The 20,209-nt window shown below is 37.0% G+C and overlaps 1 protein-coding gene across 1 annotated transcript; it reads left to right on the top strand.

Annotated features, from left to right (window-relative positions):
- The first annotated feature begins 11,008 nt into the window (after positions 1–11,008).
- On the top strand, positions 11,009–12,753 carry LOC131250562 (enoyl-[acyl-carrier-protein] reductase [NADH] 1, chloroplastic-like). The gene is made up of 8 exons (XM_058250850.1): positions 11,009–11,029; positions 11,238–11,381; positions 11,463–11,574; positions 11,837–11,888; positions 11,995–12,046; positions 12,147–12,204; positions 12,302–12,388; positions 12,483–12,753. Exons 1-8 carry the CDS (start codon positions 11,009–11,011, stop codon positions 12,488–12,490), a joined length of 534 nt encoding a protein of 177 aa, XP_058106833.1. The 3' UTR covers positions 12,491–12,753.
- The last annotated feature ends 7,456 nt before the right edge of the window (positions 12,754–20,209 follow it).

Raw genomic sequence — 20,209 nt, 5'->3', positions numbered from 1 at the left:
CCAATACTATTATATCTTTCACAACAGAGAGGTAGTCCATTCAAGAGTCAGTCCAATTCACTAATTCGAATTTGCCCAAGGCCCTAAAGGTACTCGACTACTAGTTAGGGGATTCAGGGTTAGAGTCTCATGCTCTTCCTTTTCCCCCTTATTCAAACATGGGGAATGTTATAGTCCAAAAAAGGAAGGAACAACTCATTCAAGGAAGCCCTCCTCTCCACTGACTAAGGGCCTATTTGATTTCTCATTTCTTAGGTAAATGCAATGTAAATGATGCATAATTATAAAATCCAGCACTTTATTTTTTAAGTAATTTACCATCATTAGATTTCACTCAATTACACTAGAAAGGTCAATCGCTTCATTGAAAAGTCATCAGACGTTTCTCGTTTTAAGAAATGAAATCATGATAAAAACATAGTAAAGCATCTGACGAGTGACTAGAGGTGTGCATTTGTGACCCGATCCGGCCCGTTCCGAACAGAACCGATGGCCAAGATCGGGCCTGATCGGGTTGTGGTTTCTAGATCCGATTTTTTTTCGGGTCAGGTCCGGATAGACCTCTGTCCGGACCGACTCGACCCAGATACCTGAACCGATGGGACCCGAACCACACCGAATAGACCCGAACCGATAGGCGAGCAGGTAGTATGAAATATATTTTTTATTTTTTACCCTAATTTTCCTAAAAATGGATGGACGATGTGGATAAAACATATAGATTGTATAAAATATGTTGATCAAGTCATGAGGACCCAGATGAAGGGAAAAAATAAATATCAGCTTGATCGAAAAGTTTTATGGCCTACATAACGTTTTTAATTGTCAAAATTCATTCAACACTGTTTTCTATAATGTGGTCCACTTGAGATTTCAATATACCTAGTTTTTTTTTTCTAATGACTTAAAAAGATCTATAAAAATAGATGGAGGGCATAGATGAAACACATACATCATGATGGGGCCCACAGAGCACGGACGTCCGGTGGCCAGGGGAGTAGCCAGTCCGTTTCCAGCTGTAATACGTCTGGCCGCCTTGAGCTGCAGGCGCTCCTCGAGCTCCGTGTTGTACGGACGGTTCAAAGGAGATCAAAGTTATGGGCCCCACGGTGATGTATTTATCATATCTACACCGTTCATATACTTTTAGAGATAATTATAGAGTATTATGCACAAAAATAAATAATATCCAAAGATCATGTGGCCCACACCACAAATAGCAGTAGAGAATGATTTTTACTGTTAAACCATTCGTGTGGTCCACTCGATAGTTAAATCTGTCTTATTTTTCGTCTCAAGTCTTAAGACAAGCTTGGAAAATGGATGAACGGTTTTGATATAACACATACCCTATGATTAGATCTACAAACCTTGCTCACTTGGATTAAGAAATCATCTGTACAGCTCTGGAGAAAGGTAAGTAATTTGATTTTCGTGCACTGCAAGTCAAAGATTTAATAAAAAGTTAAAAATGTTGTATACATTAGATAGGAAGTTCTTTCATACCATGTGGGGCCCACCTTGATGTATATGTTTTATCTAAGCCGTTCATCAATTTTTACATATTATTTTAGCCATTGAATACAAAAAGTAGGTATATTAAAGGTTTAAGTAGACCACATCACATGAAACAATTTAATTAAATTTATATATCCGAATTCTACCCAACCCGATCCGACTTGATTTTCCAACCCGAGTCGGACACTATTCGAGTCACGAAAACCATGCATCGGATCTGTCCGAATCATGTGACGCAGATCCGGGCACGGATCGGATCGGATTCGGGTCAAGCGTGTAGAATTTCAGATCAGGTTGAGTTGAACCTAATCCGATTCGATCAGGACCGATGCCCAGCTCTACGAATGATAGATGTTTGAAAATGCAATGGTAGTCCGAGTGACCACCATTTTCATAACAATGATTATCTCCTCTTTAAAACAGACATCTATGGGAAAACAAGTATCAACCCGACATCCACTGTCAAAAATGCAGATTTGCGAGAAAAATTGCTTGGTTTAACGACGGATTTAATCCGTCGCTAATGGAAAAAGTCCGTCGCCAGTCCTCCCTCAAAAATTTGTAGTTCAAACGTTGCAGAATTTCGCAACGGACCAAAATCCGTCGCTTAAATTTGATTTACGACGGATTTGGGTCCGTCGTAAATTAGCGACGAACTAAATCCGTCGCAAATGTTAATTTTGCGATGGAATATGATCAGTCGCAAGTTCCTGCCCAGAAACTAGTTGGCGACGGTTTTTAGTTGCTTTTGCGACGGATCGTGGTCCGTCGTAAAAGGACCTTTGCCCTAAACATAATTTTTTTTCATTTTTTTTAGAATATGGTGGAAAAATATGTTTTTTTTGTAGTCTAATAATTGTTTTTACTAGAATTTCAGTGGTTTAATTGTATATATTTGTATATAAGATTTCTTTTTAACAATTGATTGAAAGCAAAAAAAATATATATATATTTTTTGTTTTTATAACAAATGACTGGAAATTATTTTTAAAAAAAAATTTTAAAACTAATATTTAAATGATTTGTAATATCACATGAAAAAGAATATTGAGAATAAAAAATTTAACAATGTTAGAGAAAAAAATGAGATATTGAAAAAATGAAAATCATGATTTAATAAAAATCTATTGTGGGAAAAAAGAATATTGAATAAAGTTAATAGTTTTGAAAAAAAAACATTTGATTTTGAGAAAAAAATAATATCCTGAAAAGAAAATTAAAAATATTTAAAAAAATGTGAAATTTTTCACAATGTTGAAAAATGAAAATATTTTGAAAAAGAAAATGAGAGCTTGTATTTTGAAAACTAAAATAAAATTGAGAAGTTCGATAAAAATTGACAAGTTCGAATAAAATGCTTTAAAAAAATGGAGAAGTTAAAAGGAGTTGAAAATTTTAAAATAAAACGATATTAAAAAAATCGATACTTTATCAAAAAACAAAAATTTTGAAACGAAAAATAAAGAAGTTGAAAAAATTTGTGATTTTGAAAAATAATTGAAAATGTTCAAAATTTGAAATTAAAAGAAAAAGTTATTTATAAAAACACTGAGATTTTGAAAAAAATAAATATATCATTTTAAAAAAGAAAATTGAAAAGTTGAAAAGAAAATGATGATTTTGAAGAGAAAAAAAAAAAAAAAAAAAATCAGCATTTTGGAATTTTTGGGAAAAAAATAAAATTTGTGAAAATTTTAGAGATTTTGAAAATAAAATTTCAAAATTTGTATTTTAATTTTTTTAAATATTTTATAATAAAAATGATATTTTGTTAAAAGTTTTCAAAGAAAATTTAAGAGTAAAAAAATATACATTTTGAAAAAACAAATGTTATTTTTAAATGGAAATTGAAATTTATCTGTGAAAAAAAATATTTTTTAATAAATTATTAGGCACATCCACTAATTGAACATTTAACCGTTTTTGGACAAGCGAATTAGTCCAAATTGAAGAGTAAATAACTTCAGATGTTTAAATCAAATTTCACTCAAATTGTTGATCAATCTTGTATGCTCAATATCTTTCTCATATGTAGCTATCCTGATTGGGGCGAGTAACTAGTTAAATTGAGGGTATTGATCAATAAAATAAAGTGAATGGACCAGTATAAAATGGGCCAAATATTATTGTCAAAATTGTGACCCAATTTATTGACCTCGCGAGAACTTGGGAATTGATGTTAGTAAGTTTTGTGGGGCCCATCATGATGTGTGTCGAACATCAACACCATGCATTTGATGTGTCCCCTCTAGGTTATGAGATATCTCAAAAATCATCCGTATACGAAACTCAAGTGGGCCATACCATCTAAAACCATGTGAAGACATCTAAAAAAATATAAAAGCACTTGGTGGGGCCCACATGAGTTTTGGATGCGGTTGAAACTTGGTCTGACCCCTCATCCAAGTGGGACACACATACTGAGTGGGTTAGATATGTGAATCACAGTTAGGCAGGCCCAATATATGATTATGAATGTTTTAAAGAAATCCCTCTCCACTACATTTATGTGAGTTACTCATTACTCTTACAAGAGTAAACTCTGTGGGGTCCACCATTATTTATTTATTTTATCCACTCCATTCATCCGTGTTAACAGATAATTTGAGGTCTAAAGAAGAAAAATGAAGCATATCCAAAGCTCAAGTGGACCACACCATAGGAAATAGTGTGATTGAACCTCTACCATTGAAAAATTCTTGGAGGCCATAGAAGTTTTGGATCAAGCCGATGTTTGTGTTTTCTCTTCATTCATATCTTTTTGATATTATGAACATGTTGGATGGCAAATAAACATTATTGTGGGCCCAGGAAGGTATCAACGATGGAAATCATATTCCACACTGTTTCGTGTGGCATGGTCCACTTGAGTTTTCGATTTATCAAAAATTTGGGATAGACTCACACCGTTCATCCATTTTTTGAGATCATTTTTGAAATTTATCCAAAAAATGAATCATATCCAAAGATTAAATGGACCACATCACAAGGGGAACGGATTGGCTACTCCCTTTGACAATAACCAATGCTGGTAGTCGGTGCTTTGTGGTCCCCACCATGATGTATGTGTTTCATCCATGCCGTCCATCTATTTTTAAAGATCATCTTAAGGCATGGGACCAAAAATGAGGTATATCTCAATCTGAAATGGACCACATTATAGGAAACAGTGTTGAATGAGCGTCAACCACTAAAAACATTTTGGGGGCCATAAAAGTTTTGGATCGAGATGATTTTTGTTTTTCCCCTTCATCTAGGCCTGTATGACCTAATAAACAGATTGGATGTCAAATAAACAGTACAGAGGGCCTTAAGAGGATTTTAATGATGGATATCCAATCACTATTGTTTTCATGTGGTGTGGTCCACCTGATATTTATATACCTCTCATTTTTGGAATAAATCCATAAAATGATCTTTAAAAATGGATGAACATAATGGATGAAATACATACATTATGGTGGGGTCCACAGAGCACTGACCACCAGCCACGGCCTGGTGTAAGGGGGAGTAGCAGACTAGCTACTGAAGTGACATCAGCAAGTTCCGTGGGGCCCACCGTGATGTATGTTTTATATCCACACCTTCCATCCATTTGGAGAAATCATTTTAGGGCAGTATCCAAAGAACGAGTTAAACCCAAAGCTCCAGTGGACCCCAACACAGAAAACAGTGGAACAGTGTTTGCCCACCATTAAAAACTTCTAAAGGCCACTAAAGTTTTAGATCAATCTGATATTTGTGTTTTACCTTATTTCATGTGTCTTTAAACTTTTGAACAGGTTGGATTTCAAATAAACATTATGATGGGCCTTAGGATGGTTTCAACGGTGGGAATCACTCTCCCCACTGTTTTCTTTGGTGGGGTCCACTCCAGATTTTATTTTATTTTTTTTGCCTCATTCTTTGGTACTTACCCTAAAATAATATATAAAAATGGATGGACGGTGTAGATACCACACATACATCATAGCGGGGCCCACAGAACTTGGTAACGGCAGCATCCAAACCGCGCCCGTCAGAGACGGAGGCGCATTTCCTGCTAAAGCCTTTACCAGGAACTTCCTGCGCAAGAATGCTGGGTGGGGCCCATGGAGATTATTTTGTGAAATCCACCGCGTCCATACATTTTTAGAGCTCATTTTATAACGTGCGACCAAAAATTAGGTGTATACAATACTTAAGTGGGCCACACGAGAGTAAATAGTGGTAATTCAGTGATCACCGTTGAAGCATTCTTATGGCCATAAAAGTTGTGTATTAGTCTATATTTTCGGTTTTTTCACTTAATCCCATTTGGAATGACCTTATAAACGGTTTAGATAGCATTTAAACATCAAGGTTGAGCCTAGGCAGGTTTCAACGGTGGAAATTTATTTCCCCAATTTTCCCTCTTGTGTGATCCCCTTTAGTTTTGTATCCACCTCATTTTTTGTCTCGCTTACTGAAATTAGCTCGAAAAACGGATGGACAGAATGAATTTCGCATATACATTTCAGTGGCCCCCACCCAGCATCCTTGTGCAGGTAAGTTCATGCGAAAGGCTTTCGCAGGAAATCCGCGTCCTCCGGAGACTGCCCTAATCTCTCGCACCCTCTCCTCTCTCTCTCTCTTTCTCTCTGATCTCTCCACCACAGAGCTACTGTTTCCGAACGCCCTACCCACGCACGTCCTCTCTCTCTCTCTCTCTCTCTCTCTCTCTCTCTCTCTCTCTCTCTCAATCTCAATCTCAATACCGATTTAGGGATTTGGGGATTTAGCAATTTGTGGATTCCTAATTCGATGTGGACCCTCATTTAGGGATTTGGGGATTTTAGGGCTTACAGATTTGAATGTGGACCCCGAATGGGGGATTTTGAAGGTACATCTTTTTTGGGACGTTGTCAAATCCTCAAATTTGGGGATTAGAGGAAGAGGCTGGGGTTGTAAATGAAGGTATTCTTAAAGTCTTTTTTTATCATCAAATCAGTATGCATATTGTGGGCTCCATTGTGGATGAACTATGGAGCATAGTGCCAAAAACGTATTGATTGGATGATCATCTCTGTCCAATTGGCGGCTATCAAATGGATGGATACAGAGAAGAGTCCAAATACAATGGCTGAATCAGATTATTAGCATTGCTGATTCATTAGTTTTATCTTCTGGATTTGTGTGATTTATTTTAGAACTTCAAATAATGAATTGGTATTTGATACCTTAATAGGTGCCCGGCATACCGTAAACATGCAAGAGTGCCCATCCCCATTAAAGGGAAATGCCGGCGGTTTTGGGAGCCTTTACCGGCGGTTTTGACCTCCAGTAAAAGGCCATTTTCTTGTAGTGTCATCTTGACTACATAGCCTCATGAGTTGGATGGCATGTAAACATCACTGCATGGTGCAAGGTTGCAATGGTGGGTGTTCTCACTCAACTGTTCCCTATTTTGGGTGTGAATGACTGGGAAATTTGCGATGTAATGCTTGTAGATGTTTACTCAATGGTGGGTGTTCTTTATCACTGGTGGTGCAACTTCTATTCTATGTAAATATTACATGGCATTGAATTCGCCAACTTGAGATTATTATTATTTTATTTTATTTTGGTTGCAGGTGGTACATTTGCCATGTATTCTTTGATATGTAGGTATTCAAATGTGAGTGCAATCCCCAACCAACAAGTGGAGCACATGGATCTTTCAGCATATAAGTTACAGCTTCCCAACAAGCATTCAAAGAGAGCTGAGTGGATTAAAGAGGCTATGGAAAGAAGCCCTTTGCCTAAGTTATGTCTTCTTTGTGTGGCATCCTACTTGATTTGGTTGCCATGAGCAGTGCCTTTTCCATTAGTATGTATTGGGATGTCAGTCCACAAGACTACTAAACAAAGTGGTCTCTTTGTTGTTGAAGCAATTGGGTCCTACCAACATAGTAGATGGTCCAAAAATGAAAATTATAGCACCTCAATGGACCTGTTTTAAGGAAAATTTATGAAGGAATCATGTAAAATTAAGGGATTAATGCTATGTAATTCTTTTTTCTTTTTTTTTTTCTAGATTAATTATACAATTGCCTTTCTATTATTATTTTGCAATTAATTTGTATCAATTTTAAACTTATTCAAATTGATGCAGTTCTATCAGCAGTAGATGGAGTAAGGAAAATTGATGCAGGTCTCTCTAAAGGTAAAGAAGAATGGCTGAGAGCAGAATTTTAGTGCGGACTGGGAACACTGATATCCGGCAGCGCATCATCTCCCACCATTTAATGATTTTTGGTGGGAATCTATAATCAATTCAAAATTTGAATTTGAAGAACGCAATTTATAAAATCATGTTAAGATTCCCACCCATGATTGTTGGATGGTGGCAAATATGTGCCCACTAAATCTTCATGCATGCCAGGTGCACCCAATCTTTTCTTCTCCTTTGTATGACAGGTACTCAATCATTATAGATATCCTTAACTTACACAATCTGTTTTGGTCATAACATGCCCCACAATTTTGATGAATGATTCTGCAAATTGGGAAATACAAAGTTTTTTAATGGTGCTGTTTGCTGGAGTTGTTGACAGTTGTAACATTTGGGCTAAGGATCTCACAACATCTCTTAAGACGTTGAAAGTTCTCAAGAGCAAGGTTGGCAAAGGTATACACATTTCATGAGTTCTAGATTTGTTAGAGATAAGCTGTCTATGATTTTGAAATCACTGAATATGTTGTTAACAAAATCAGTAAAATCATCTGTCACAATCTATGTTTACTTATTTTAGCACGGAAATGGTTTCTTAAGTTTGCTCCATCAAGTTGATGCCGTTTTTTCAGAATATCAGTTTTTATTTCTAATTTCTTTGGCCGTAGCCGCCTAATTCCTACATATTTTGGGTTTTGTTTTCATGTCTTTGTAACTGTGACTTTCTAGTCTATCAAAATTGATACCTAAACTTTGCATGGTGCTTGTCAATTGCAGAAAAGCTTGTAGTTTCCATTTCCTGTTCCCTTCTGCACACATGTTAAGATCACAATGATCAGGTGGTTCTGACCATTGGATCAAGCGCCCATGAAAGGAACAGTAAGGACTGTTTTTGAAATATATTTCAATCAAAAATTTCGACCATCTATTTCGTAAAGACAATGATGTATTACCTGCCATTGTAGGGAAGCACTTTGATCAGACCATTCTAACCTTCCCATTCAGTGGTTGGAATTTGGATGGCTATAAACTTGAAGTCCAAATTTTGAAGGGACAGGATATTCCAATTCGTGTGATCTTTGTGCTATGGACAATTATGAGTCTGCATTACAAGACTATAAAACACCCCATCAATTCTAAAATAATTATAAGAGTTTTCCAGTTATGTTAATCTTCCTTTTTGCTGCGCACACAAAAAAAATGGATTAGAACAATCTTGCTTTTTCTTTTTCTTTTTTTTTTGAACCAGGTCTCTAGGCCAAGCTTCCCCTTCTGTGAATGCATTTGCAGCAGGGCTAAATTGTGGAAGCCACTATTTGCTTAGGCACAATCCTAAAACCAGATTGGTTGAACAATCTTGATCTCTGATTCATGGACACTTTTGCTTCTTAAAATAGGACCACTGGATATAATTTTTTTTTCATTTGCTGTCCAATAAATCTCTACCAACTTGATGGTCAGATAATCAAGTAAGCATAATTTTTGGACAGTTTAATTTGACTTTACTACCACATGCAATTTCTAAGTGCCTGTATATCATCCTTGCCAATAAGATGTGGATTTGGAAGCCCTCAATTCGGAATGGGAGGTGTTCTTCCACATGTGCACATTGCCCCTTTTCATATTTATATGTTGATGTGTTTACTTAACTCATCAGAATGAGTGCCTGAACTCATGACCTGGTATTGAAACTCTTGTAGTTTTATATGAGGGGAATGATCTGGTATAGTTCTCGAGGGCACTTGACTTGGTTGTTGCGGCATTACTTTCGCTCAGACCAATTGACTTATTGTGGTGAGGGTTATAAGGGGAAGGAGAATGCACAACCCCCGTCACAAACACATTTCCCCCAATACTGTTAAGGAATAGAGAAATTAGTAGGCTTTGAAATCCATTGAAAACATTGTGTGTAAAAGAATATATGAGCAGTAGATACCTGAGAATTGGAATGGTTTCAAAATGCTTTGGGATGACACTGTTAAAGTGGTTGTTTTGGATGTTAATGACAAATAAAAGTAGTTGAATCAGAACTGGAATAAGATTACAAAAATAAAACATGTATAAAGACTTGCTAGGAACACACTTGAGTTTGAGACATACAGTTCAGACAGTGGGAGCTTATCCAGGAAGATAACTGATCCAGTGAATTGGTTGTTCTGTAAGTGACTGTTGGAGAAATTATAGTAGTAAGTATTAAAAAAGGAGACGAATGCAGAACAATTACATTTATTATTAGAACAAGTATAGGTCTATTGTCATGCTTACAGAATGTTAAGGCTATTTCTGCTGTTTGTTTTGAATTCCAATTGTACATGAATTTCATGTCGGTTCTCTCATTTCATGTGTTTTCTCAACCTTGGAAATAAATGTAACATCATTTTTGGGAGAAATGAATGTCCTCAGGTTTTTTAGGAGGTGGATTTTTCACTGAAATTGATGTCATTTCTAAGGTTTCACACATTCCCAAGAAACCCTGTAGAAAAGTCATATTGGGTCACAGGTTTTTCATATTATTTATTAGTGGGTTAATACACCAATACCCAGTATTTCCATAATATGAAACTTCAACTATATTGTAAGTTGTTTTTATTATATTCAAATGCGATGTGCGATGCTTACACATCCAACATGAGCACTTCAATAGTAGACAATGAACCACTACAATTGAAGTTTTATTAACTGCAGTTTTCTGCTGTAGAAACTCAGATGATATAGTTTAGAGTATCTCAACATGCCAACATGTCCATCCAGTTACATGATGATGTTCAAAAATAGTGTTCTCATAAAATTCTGTTCATGGTAAATATAAATGCAAAAAATGTATAACCATGTAATCAGGAAAATGAGTTAACAAGGGATTTTTTTTTTTTAATAGGATAGCTATGAGACCAGCCATGCTTTATGGTACAAAATGTTGAGCAGTCAAGGAACAACATGTTCATAGGATGAGCGTCGTAGATACGCTGATCTTGAGATGGATGAGCGGCAAGACAATGAAGGATAGAATTAGGCATCAATTCATTCGAGGGAAAATAGACAGAGATGGTTTCATGTGCAGCGGAAACCAAGAACTGTGACAATTAGGAGTGAGTCAGTTCAAGTTGAAGGCTCTAAGGGAGAGGCCCCAAAGAATGTGGGTGGAGGTAGCAAGAAAAGACTTGAGGAACTATGGTTTAACTGAGGATATGGTCCCTGATAGGTTGGAATGCGTAACAGGATTTGTGTAGGTAGCCTCAGTTAGTCAGGATAAGGCTTAGATGATGATGATCTAATCATAATAACATCAAAACTACAATTATAATACCGAAAACAACGAAAATGGTTGAAGTATTATCCAAGGTTCTATGTCAAATTGCAGCTACATGTCCATTGCAGTTGCTTAACGACCTGAAAATGAATGAAACCAAACTGTGAGTTATTCTCATGGGTAATTTAAGTACCTCATTTATTGCATTTGTTTAACAAATCGTTATCTTATACAGTGCTATGTTTTATGTGTGATTATGCATGTTAGATCGTGAAAATTTCCTTCCTGATTTAGCACTAGGTCTTCCTTATCATTGACCTCTACCACTATGTTGTTTTTCATTCAAACACAGTTTTGACTCCTTCACAGGAAGTAGCTGAATTAGTAAAACATGACTTTGGGAGCATTGACATCCTTGTGCACTCTCTCGCCAATGGCCCAGAGGTACCGTAGTAACTATATTATTCATGCCCCTTCTCATGTTTATGTTTGCTGTTTTCGTCTAACTTGTAATTTCCTTTATAGGTCAGTAAACCTCTATTAGAGACATCCCGAAATGGATACCTTGCAGCGATTTCAGCATCAAGTTACTCCTATGTGTCATTGCTCAAGCATTTTGTTCCAATAATGAATCCAGGCAAGCTTCTCAAAAAACGAAAAAGTTAAAAAAAAAAATAATAATAAATAAATAAATAAATAAATAAAATTGGGCTGCCTGATTTTTTGGCTAGCTAGGGTCATCTGCACTGTGGGACCACTTGATGAATGGCTGAGATTGGCACCATGTGCCTTGTTGGAACTTGTGGCTTGGTGTAGATGGGCTGCCTAGCCAACCTCTATATTTGTATGCATGTGCAGTGAACTTACCATATGAAGTTGTGGTTCATGTAATGTTGCAGGTGGTGCATCAATTTCTCTCACATACATTGCTGCCGAAAGGATCATTCCTGGGTAACTTGATTTACACACCCTGTAATTTTAGCAGCCCATGTAAACCAGAACTATAAAAGAAAGGATTCTTGTTGTTGTGTTGTTCTTTATATATTAATGCATACAGATATGGTGGGGGCATGAGTTCAGCTAAAGCTGCTCTAGAGAGTGATACCAAGGTGAGATTTTTGTAGCTGGCCGGTCTGCTGCCTTCAATGCAAAATATGTTTTTTCTTGGAGCAAATGGGGCTGTATTTATAACATTTTCTGATCTGGCAGGTGCTTGCATTTGAAGCAGGAAGGCGCCACAAGATTCGAGTTAATACAATATCTGCTAGTATGACTGTTATCTTTCTACTTTTATTTTCTGAGACATGGTACTTGCTAGAGTATCTTCCTGTCGTGACATTTTTCACATTGATGAAAACTCTCAGGTCTATTGAGAAGCCGTGCAGCCAAGGCCATTGGATTCATTGACATGATGATTGACTACTCATCAGCCAATGCAGGATTATATCATGGTGATTTCCCAGCAACTGCTGAAACTCCAACTTTTAACAGAATTAAATTGCATTCCCCAATTGGTGTTTTTATTTATTTATTTATTTATTGCAGTGAGATGATAGGAGTTGGCCATGAATACATGGAAGAGTTCTTCTGAATCTGTTTTGGCTGAAGATGGTTTGTTTGTCCTACAGGTTACAGTCTATTATAATTTTTCTTAATTATGGTTTGATTTGAATTATCTGAAAAGAAAGGTGTACCTATAGTAGTCCATTCAAATGGCCCCACTTAGCCATTTCCTCTTTATTGAATTGAGTTGTTACCAATTATGTGAATGGGATTCTTATTAAACAATCATGTGAATTATTTTTTGAATGACTATCAGGTGTAAGATTAATAATACGATATTCTTACGAAATTTACAGATATTTTAGCGACGGACCAAATCCGTCGCTAATTTCTCAACAGTAACAATCAACCGACGGGCGTCACTCACCTGATATTAGCGACGGACCTTATCCGTCGCTAATATTTTTAATGACGAAAATCGCGGGTGGTTTTTGAGAATTTCCGCGACGGATTTCTATTTTTTGTGATGGATCTTATCCGTCGGTAATATGCGACGGAACTTATCCGTCGCAGATACGGATTTTATCCGTCGGAAACAAAAAAGACCCAATAAACAGCAATAGACCAAGCGACGGACGAAATCCGTCGTTTTTTGGGTTTTGGTCCGTCGCAAATCCTCGATTTTGGTTAACTAACCGCTCAACTACTCGTAAGTGTTGGAAAAATTACAAAACTAATATTTTTTGTAAAATATGAAAGCCAAAAATCCAAGATGATCTGAAATAAGGATAAGTTGAAGCACAATTGGAACACTGTCCTCAAAGCGTTATTTACCCCTACTCAAGTGAATTGAATATGCTGAAAGGTTACAAGCAAACCGCTTCTAGGATACGACGAGCCTGATATGGGTCTACATTCAGCAAATACGAAGGCCTACTAATGGAACTCTGTTACACGATTTGGCAGAAATACAGAAAAAATGAAAAATCCCAGAAGAAATAAAAGATTCTTTTGTGAATTATGATCAACCTTGCTGTATTACTGAATTTAGGTCTGTAGAAGAGGGGAGAGGCTCTAGTTCATATGGGTATTGCTGGAGTGTGTGTGAGAGCTAGCTAGCTATTTTCTAGCCGTTGGGCTAGTCATGCAGCAGTGTTTCAACATGTCTCTACAATGAATTGCATGAGGAGTTACACCTCTGCTGCAACAGTCACTTTTCAGCCTCTATAAAACTAAGGGACATCCTCTTAGTCACTCTTCCCGCCAGCCACCCACTTTAGCCACTTAGTTACACCACAACTCGCACATGTCTCGCTCTGGTTCGTGTAAGGTCGAGAAGGAGCGACCCTCCGGTTGACGTGTTTGTGTAAGGTGCACCGCTAACGCCTCTACAGCCACATTGCCTCACGTACCAACGATCTCGCACCTAGCCCGAGCCCATGCCTGGAACAAGCAACCCCGATTCTCCTCAAACTAGGTGGGTAAGTATTATAATACTCCACCAATATCATATATACTAAAAAAACTTCTCTTTTTTCAATGTGGGACTATTCCCAAAACCCACAGAAAAGGTGTTTTTCAAACTTTTTATAATATATATATATATATATATATATTATTTTTTATTATTAAAATCAATATTTTGCAATAGTAAATGGTAATTGGTATCTCCCTTCCTAGCAAAAGATGAAATCCCTTTTGTTTATGCCCTCACACATTAGCATGTGATGTTTTACTTTAATGCATGCCCATTGTAACCCTCGAAATTTTGTTTTCATTGTATTAGCAATGCTGGAATCACCACACTGATTGTCGAAGGCAACGGAGGTAGGTGAGACACTATTCCATCGTTGTTCCGTATCAGCTATATTAGAAATCCAGGTGTGTATCCATATCTGTCTTCTATACGGCCATGATTATCTCCATGATCCATGATAAGAAATGCTTCCTTTGCTGAAATAATTGAATGATATGTATTTTTTTTTGTTACTTTTATAGTCATATTTTTAATATGTCATAACGATTATGATAATGAAACCATTTATAGCCGAAGGTTGTTTAGGAAGAAGGTGGCCCTTGCCTTCTGATGCTTCCTCTTAGGGACATGTACATTGGACATGGCTTTTTGGCCTCGTGAGAAGTTGTATACCTACCCGAAGCCAGACATTGAGTCTAGTAATCATCTCCCAAGTTTTGGGAGACAATTCGTGTCCATCCCAATAGTAAGGCCCTTCTAGCAATTATGGGAGAAATACACACCGTCCATCCAGCTTTGATATTATAGAGTATTCATTTTAGAATGAAATTCTTCCAAACTGGCTGACACAGTGGACCACAACATAGAAAGTAATGGGGGAACTTAGTCTACCGTCATTGGTGTTGTGTGGTATGCCCTTGATTACGTCGTCCATACTTCTGTGGATATTTGATAATGTTGTATGAACAAAAAAGCATGGGTTTTTTGTACGGACGATATGAATTAATTCACCTATGGGTCCAGGTGCAACCCATCATGATTTTTGGATGGACTATGTGGATTGATTCAACTATGGATCTAGGTGGAACCATCATGATCTTTGGATGGACAGTGTGGATTGATTCAACTGTTGATCTAGGTTCATCATCATTCTTTAGATCATTCAATAGATGTGGGTTTGAACCAGTGGGGGTGACAGATGTGGATTATAGAGATGACATTCGTGTTGAATACATTGTTTGAAAACAAACAGAATTATATTGAAGTTAATGTTATGCTTCATCGAGTATAATTTAATTCTTATAGTAACCTTTCATCTGAATACATATACGTAGTCAATTACATTATCAATGGATTTCAGTTTTGTAATGTTAAAGTAAACTTGTAATACCATTCTAACTATTAGTTTCAAATTGTGAATATATTTTCAGGTGACCAAGTGTAGCATGACTAAACCGGAATAATCATAATATTATTTTATACACTAATACATTGGGATTACCCAAATGATTTGTATTAATACATTCTTAAAGTTCCAATTATTCTTTCAATCTGAACCTAGTAACATTATCGGATCGATCATGGATGCACGTAAGAGGAGTTAATAATTTTTGCAATTATGATTGTTGCCGCAACGGTGGCTATGGCTGCTGGAGAATACTATTGAAAATATTTAATTTGAAACCCCCGAGACGCTTAGATCACGAACAGGAATAAATCATTAATGGAATAATTATGGCCAATGAGCCAAATTGCATTTCTCAGTTAAGATGAGTAAAGAAACATTCCTTACTCTATGCTCTATCTTCCACAACAAAAATACACTATTCAATGCGAAACATGTAATTATGGAAGAACAATTAGTAATGTTCTTACATACTATTAGACACAATGTCCGTAATCGGGTAATAAGACATCGCTTGTGAGGTATGGTGAAACCATAAGTCGTTATTTCAATAGAGTTTTGAATGCAATATTGACTATATACCCATACTACATCAAACAATCAAGACCAGAAAATCCAACGGAGATTAGCATGAACCCTCACTGGAGCAATTACTTCTAGGCGAGCCATTGCCTAATAAATTGTAGTCTATTTCTTCCAATTCCTACCCAACTTACAAATGTTATTCATCCATATAAGACCGTATCGATGCATTTGATGGAACACATGTCAGCCCATGTTCCAACCATAGAGAGTAGTGTTTATCAAAATATAAAGGGCATGGTCTCCTGGAGTGTTATGGTTGTTTGTGACTTTGGTATGAAGTTCACATACGTGCTCTTGGGATAGGAAAGATCCACCTCAAATGCACGTGTCTTGCATAATTCCCTTACCATATCAGACGATCAATTGAAGATTCCAAACGATAACAGTCACAATCTTTAAAGAGATATAGAGGACATATGCACCACATGGAATACATGAGTATGTGAAATATTGATTTATATTGTGGGTAGATACTACATAGTTGATGCCAGATATGCTAATGCACTGGGGTTTTTAAAACCATATTGTGGTGTCCTCTGCCATCTAAGCGAATATCGAATAAGCTGTAACCATTCAAATAAGAAAGAATTATTTAATTACATGCATGCTCAACTGCAAAATACTATAGAGCGTTGCTTTGGAGTTGTAAAAGTAAGGTTTCCAATTCTAAAGGCCGCCCCACAGTACCCCATCCACACGCAAGCGAAGATTGTCCTCGCATGTTGCTTGGTGCACAACTTCATCTATGTATTGGTAGATGATGATGGGACATCAAGGGATGACACAGAAGTGGTGATACCGTCACTGGTAGAGATATTTACCATCAATGAAAGTCGCATCATCATAAATGCAATACAACATGAGAGATGCATGGACGAAATTTATAGACAATATCATCACAAAGTTGTGAGATGATACACATCCGGTGTGTCACTGAAACTTAAATTTAAATGAATGTTAAACTACAAAATAGAAGTTTTTTGGAATTTTTGTTAGTTCTTTTGAATCCACTTTGACTTTTGGCCAACTAAATAGTATGTATACATGGACAACGATGTTTTTTTACCCACAGCATGTTTTAGTAATAACGTTGTTTCATATATTGTTATACTTTATCACATTTTATAATACAATATTTAGTAATCCACAATCTCATGATCATCTTGTAGATATCCGAAGTTTGCATGGTAGAAATGTCACTGAAGAAGAGGACACAACCTTAGAAACTCATAAAGAGTCTGGGATGATCCCTGCATAAAGGAACACCTAAGACGACACCCACAACAATGCCTAAGAAAACTCTAAAAAAAAATATACGAGTAAACTATCTGACGACAGTGGCTCAGCAAATAGGTTGATCCGTTGGACTGATGACATGGACAATTGTCTTCTGGACATGCTCATGAATATTGTTATGTTCAGGAAGAAGAGCGGCAATGGATTTAAGGAGTCGTATAAGCATGTTGTGCATAACATTAGGAACAAATTTTGAATACAAACTAATGTGGAAAATGTTATAAACCAACTCTGAACAGTTAAAACACATTACTTTGAGGTACGTGATCTACGAGGCTCGAGTGGATTCGAGTGGGATGACGATTTCAAAATTGTTGTTGCTCTAGATGCTATATGGGAGGATTACATTCAGGTGAGAAATCATTGCCTCATCGTATAATTGCATGATCAAAAAATTTATATTTATAGTCAGATGTCCTATTGAATAACAATATGTAACCTTCTTATTCCTATCAGTCACATCCATTTGCACAACACGTACGCAGGAAGCCCTATCTAAGGTATGATGATATGGAGTATATCTTGGAAAATTATCGCACGAGTGGACACCATTGTATTACGGGGAACTTCAATTCGGGGAACACTCCGCATTACTCTAAGGATACCGACAACTGGAATTCACAGACGATTGACTTGAACGAAGACACTATTCCATTATCACCAGATGACTACAATAATAGTGCATCCAACATTCGTTAGTCGTGTGATAGCCTCGATGGTATTAACATCCCAACTCCTAGTCTGAACGTGCTTGACACAGCAAACACAAACAACATGGCCAACTCACATAAGAAGGCAAAGGTGTCACGATCAGGTGACCCAATCGGATATGGTATGAGTGACATTGCCGACGCATTAAAAGTAATTGCGATTACCATAAAAGAGGGCAAAGATTACAAATGAATGTCGCAAATCATTTCAGCCCTATACAATGTAGAGGAATTATCGTCACAAATGTTGCTACTCGTGACGAAGTTATTCTCAAAGAGGGAATCATATGGTGCAACTTTTTTGAATCTCCCACAGGATAGGAGGTTCGAATTTGTGGTATAGGTAATGTACAAAATAATTTGCTAGACTGAAATTGGTAGAATGGTACATGGCGGGTATTGTTCTTCTTTTGGGGGTTGATGTTGATCTTCCTTAACACTTTATATTTTATTATATTTTTGGACGTGTATGTATGATTAATTAGCCTTTGTGTTTGTTGGACTGTCGGTACACATATATCCTCATTTACATGGTTTTGTAATTGTATAGCTGATCATACTTTATTTTGGATATAGTCAATATCTACTGGTGATGCAAAATAGGTTGGTATTTACCTAATATAGCTTAAAGTGCAAGGTATATTATGCATTCCATATACAATGGATAGATTGGATGATTACATGAGACTTCAGTCACCAATTATTCGAATGTACATAGATACAGGTTTTCATCTATCCATCCCTTACTTGTATTTGTAATTGTTAATGGCCATTAGTATGCAACTTGAAAGAATGTGCTGAACAGTGAGTTTTCAGCCAACATATTTTTCGAGTTTATGTAGTGTATTATGTCAATTTATGCACACTACTTTGATGTCAGTAAACTGAGATAGACAGATTTTTTTATTTTTTTTTTCTGCTACTAGTAACCTTGCCCATAATCTTTTCGCAGTTCATGTTACATTTGATTTTTTTTTTTTATTCTTTTTTTTTCTTTTTTTTTTTCACCACAGGTGAGGAAGGTTTACGTTGCTCTCAATGGCTGAAGCCCGAGTACTTACTATACTTGGAAGGAATGACATGCACATGTCCTTAGCTATAGTCATGGGAAGTTCTACCCCAACGTGCTAGTGGGAGAATTGCAGCATCACGACAGATATGATGGTAAACATGATTATGGTGATGCTCCTCCAACTCATGATCACGGGGAGGCTTCATCTTCCAGGTTGTTTTCAAGCCAGCACCTTCCCACATAAGGGAAAACATGGGTCCCATGCACTCACCACACAACTAAAACAAAGGTGGAGGCCGATGCAGATCTGGCGGTGGTCCAATGCGTCCTTAATCTCCTCGTAGTCATGACAATCCAGCTCATGTTCTATCATTGAGCTAACGCATCTGTGGACCGTGGACCATCATCCTATGTGAGGCCAAATGCAACTAGATAATGGGTGTTGTCTAGGTTTGCTTTATGTGGTGGTTTAGATATTTTTTGGATGTGGTTATTTTTGGAGTTTTTGTGGGTTTAGGTGTGGATGCTCTGAACTCTTTTGTCCTTTCCGAGTAAAGAACTTTTTTGTAATGGTTTGAAGTATATATTTTGAACTAATCAGACTTTATAACCTATATTATGATTGTGTGCAAGGAGACAAAGCACTGGCAGCTTAGTTTCTGTACTTAATCAACAAGTCTTGTGTATGCCACACAATGATTTATCGTGTTATATCCACACCCGCAGTAGATACACAGAGATCAGTGTAGCGCATGACCAAAGAATGAGGTTGAACAGACTCTTATGAACCAGCTCGTGACCTTATCTTGGATTCTCAAGACTTCCGTTGCTCCATCCCCATAGGGGTAGAGAACCCGTTGCTGTCTCCGCTGTGCTACTGGAGGCTCTAGGGAAATCCCAATTCATTGGTCCTTTCGATGCAATCAAATAGATCGCCCCACCACACTTCACATTGAGGTAGAACCCACTCTTGTGGACCCCACCACACTTCCTCATAATCGAGCCCATTGCATAAAATAATCTAAAAACATAGATGTACGGTATGGATTAGTCACACACATCATGATAGGCCCGCACCAGCATCCCTTTTCGAGGTTTCTGTTGAACTGAATCAGACGGCCAGTCTCCGGTCATTCCTTGGGTGTGCTAAACCACGTTTACCTTCATTTCGTTGCAAAAACTCAAAAATTCCAAACTACTGAAAAATGTGATGGTTACAAAAAATTTCAAACAGCAAGGAGTTGAAGTGATGAAAACTGAAAATACATTATATTTACAGGATGT

This window comes from Magnolia sinica, chromosome 7 (genome assembly GCF_029962835.1).
Source record: "Magnolia sinica isolate HGM2019 chromosome 7, MsV1, whole genome shotgun sequence".
Taxonomy (NCBI): domain Eukaryota; kingdom Viridiplantae; phylum Streptophyta; class Magnoliopsida; order Magnoliales; family Magnoliaceae; genus Magnolia; species Magnolia sinica.
Note: the sequence above shows the minus strand (reverse complement) of the source record. Positions and strands in the feature narration are given on the sequence as shown.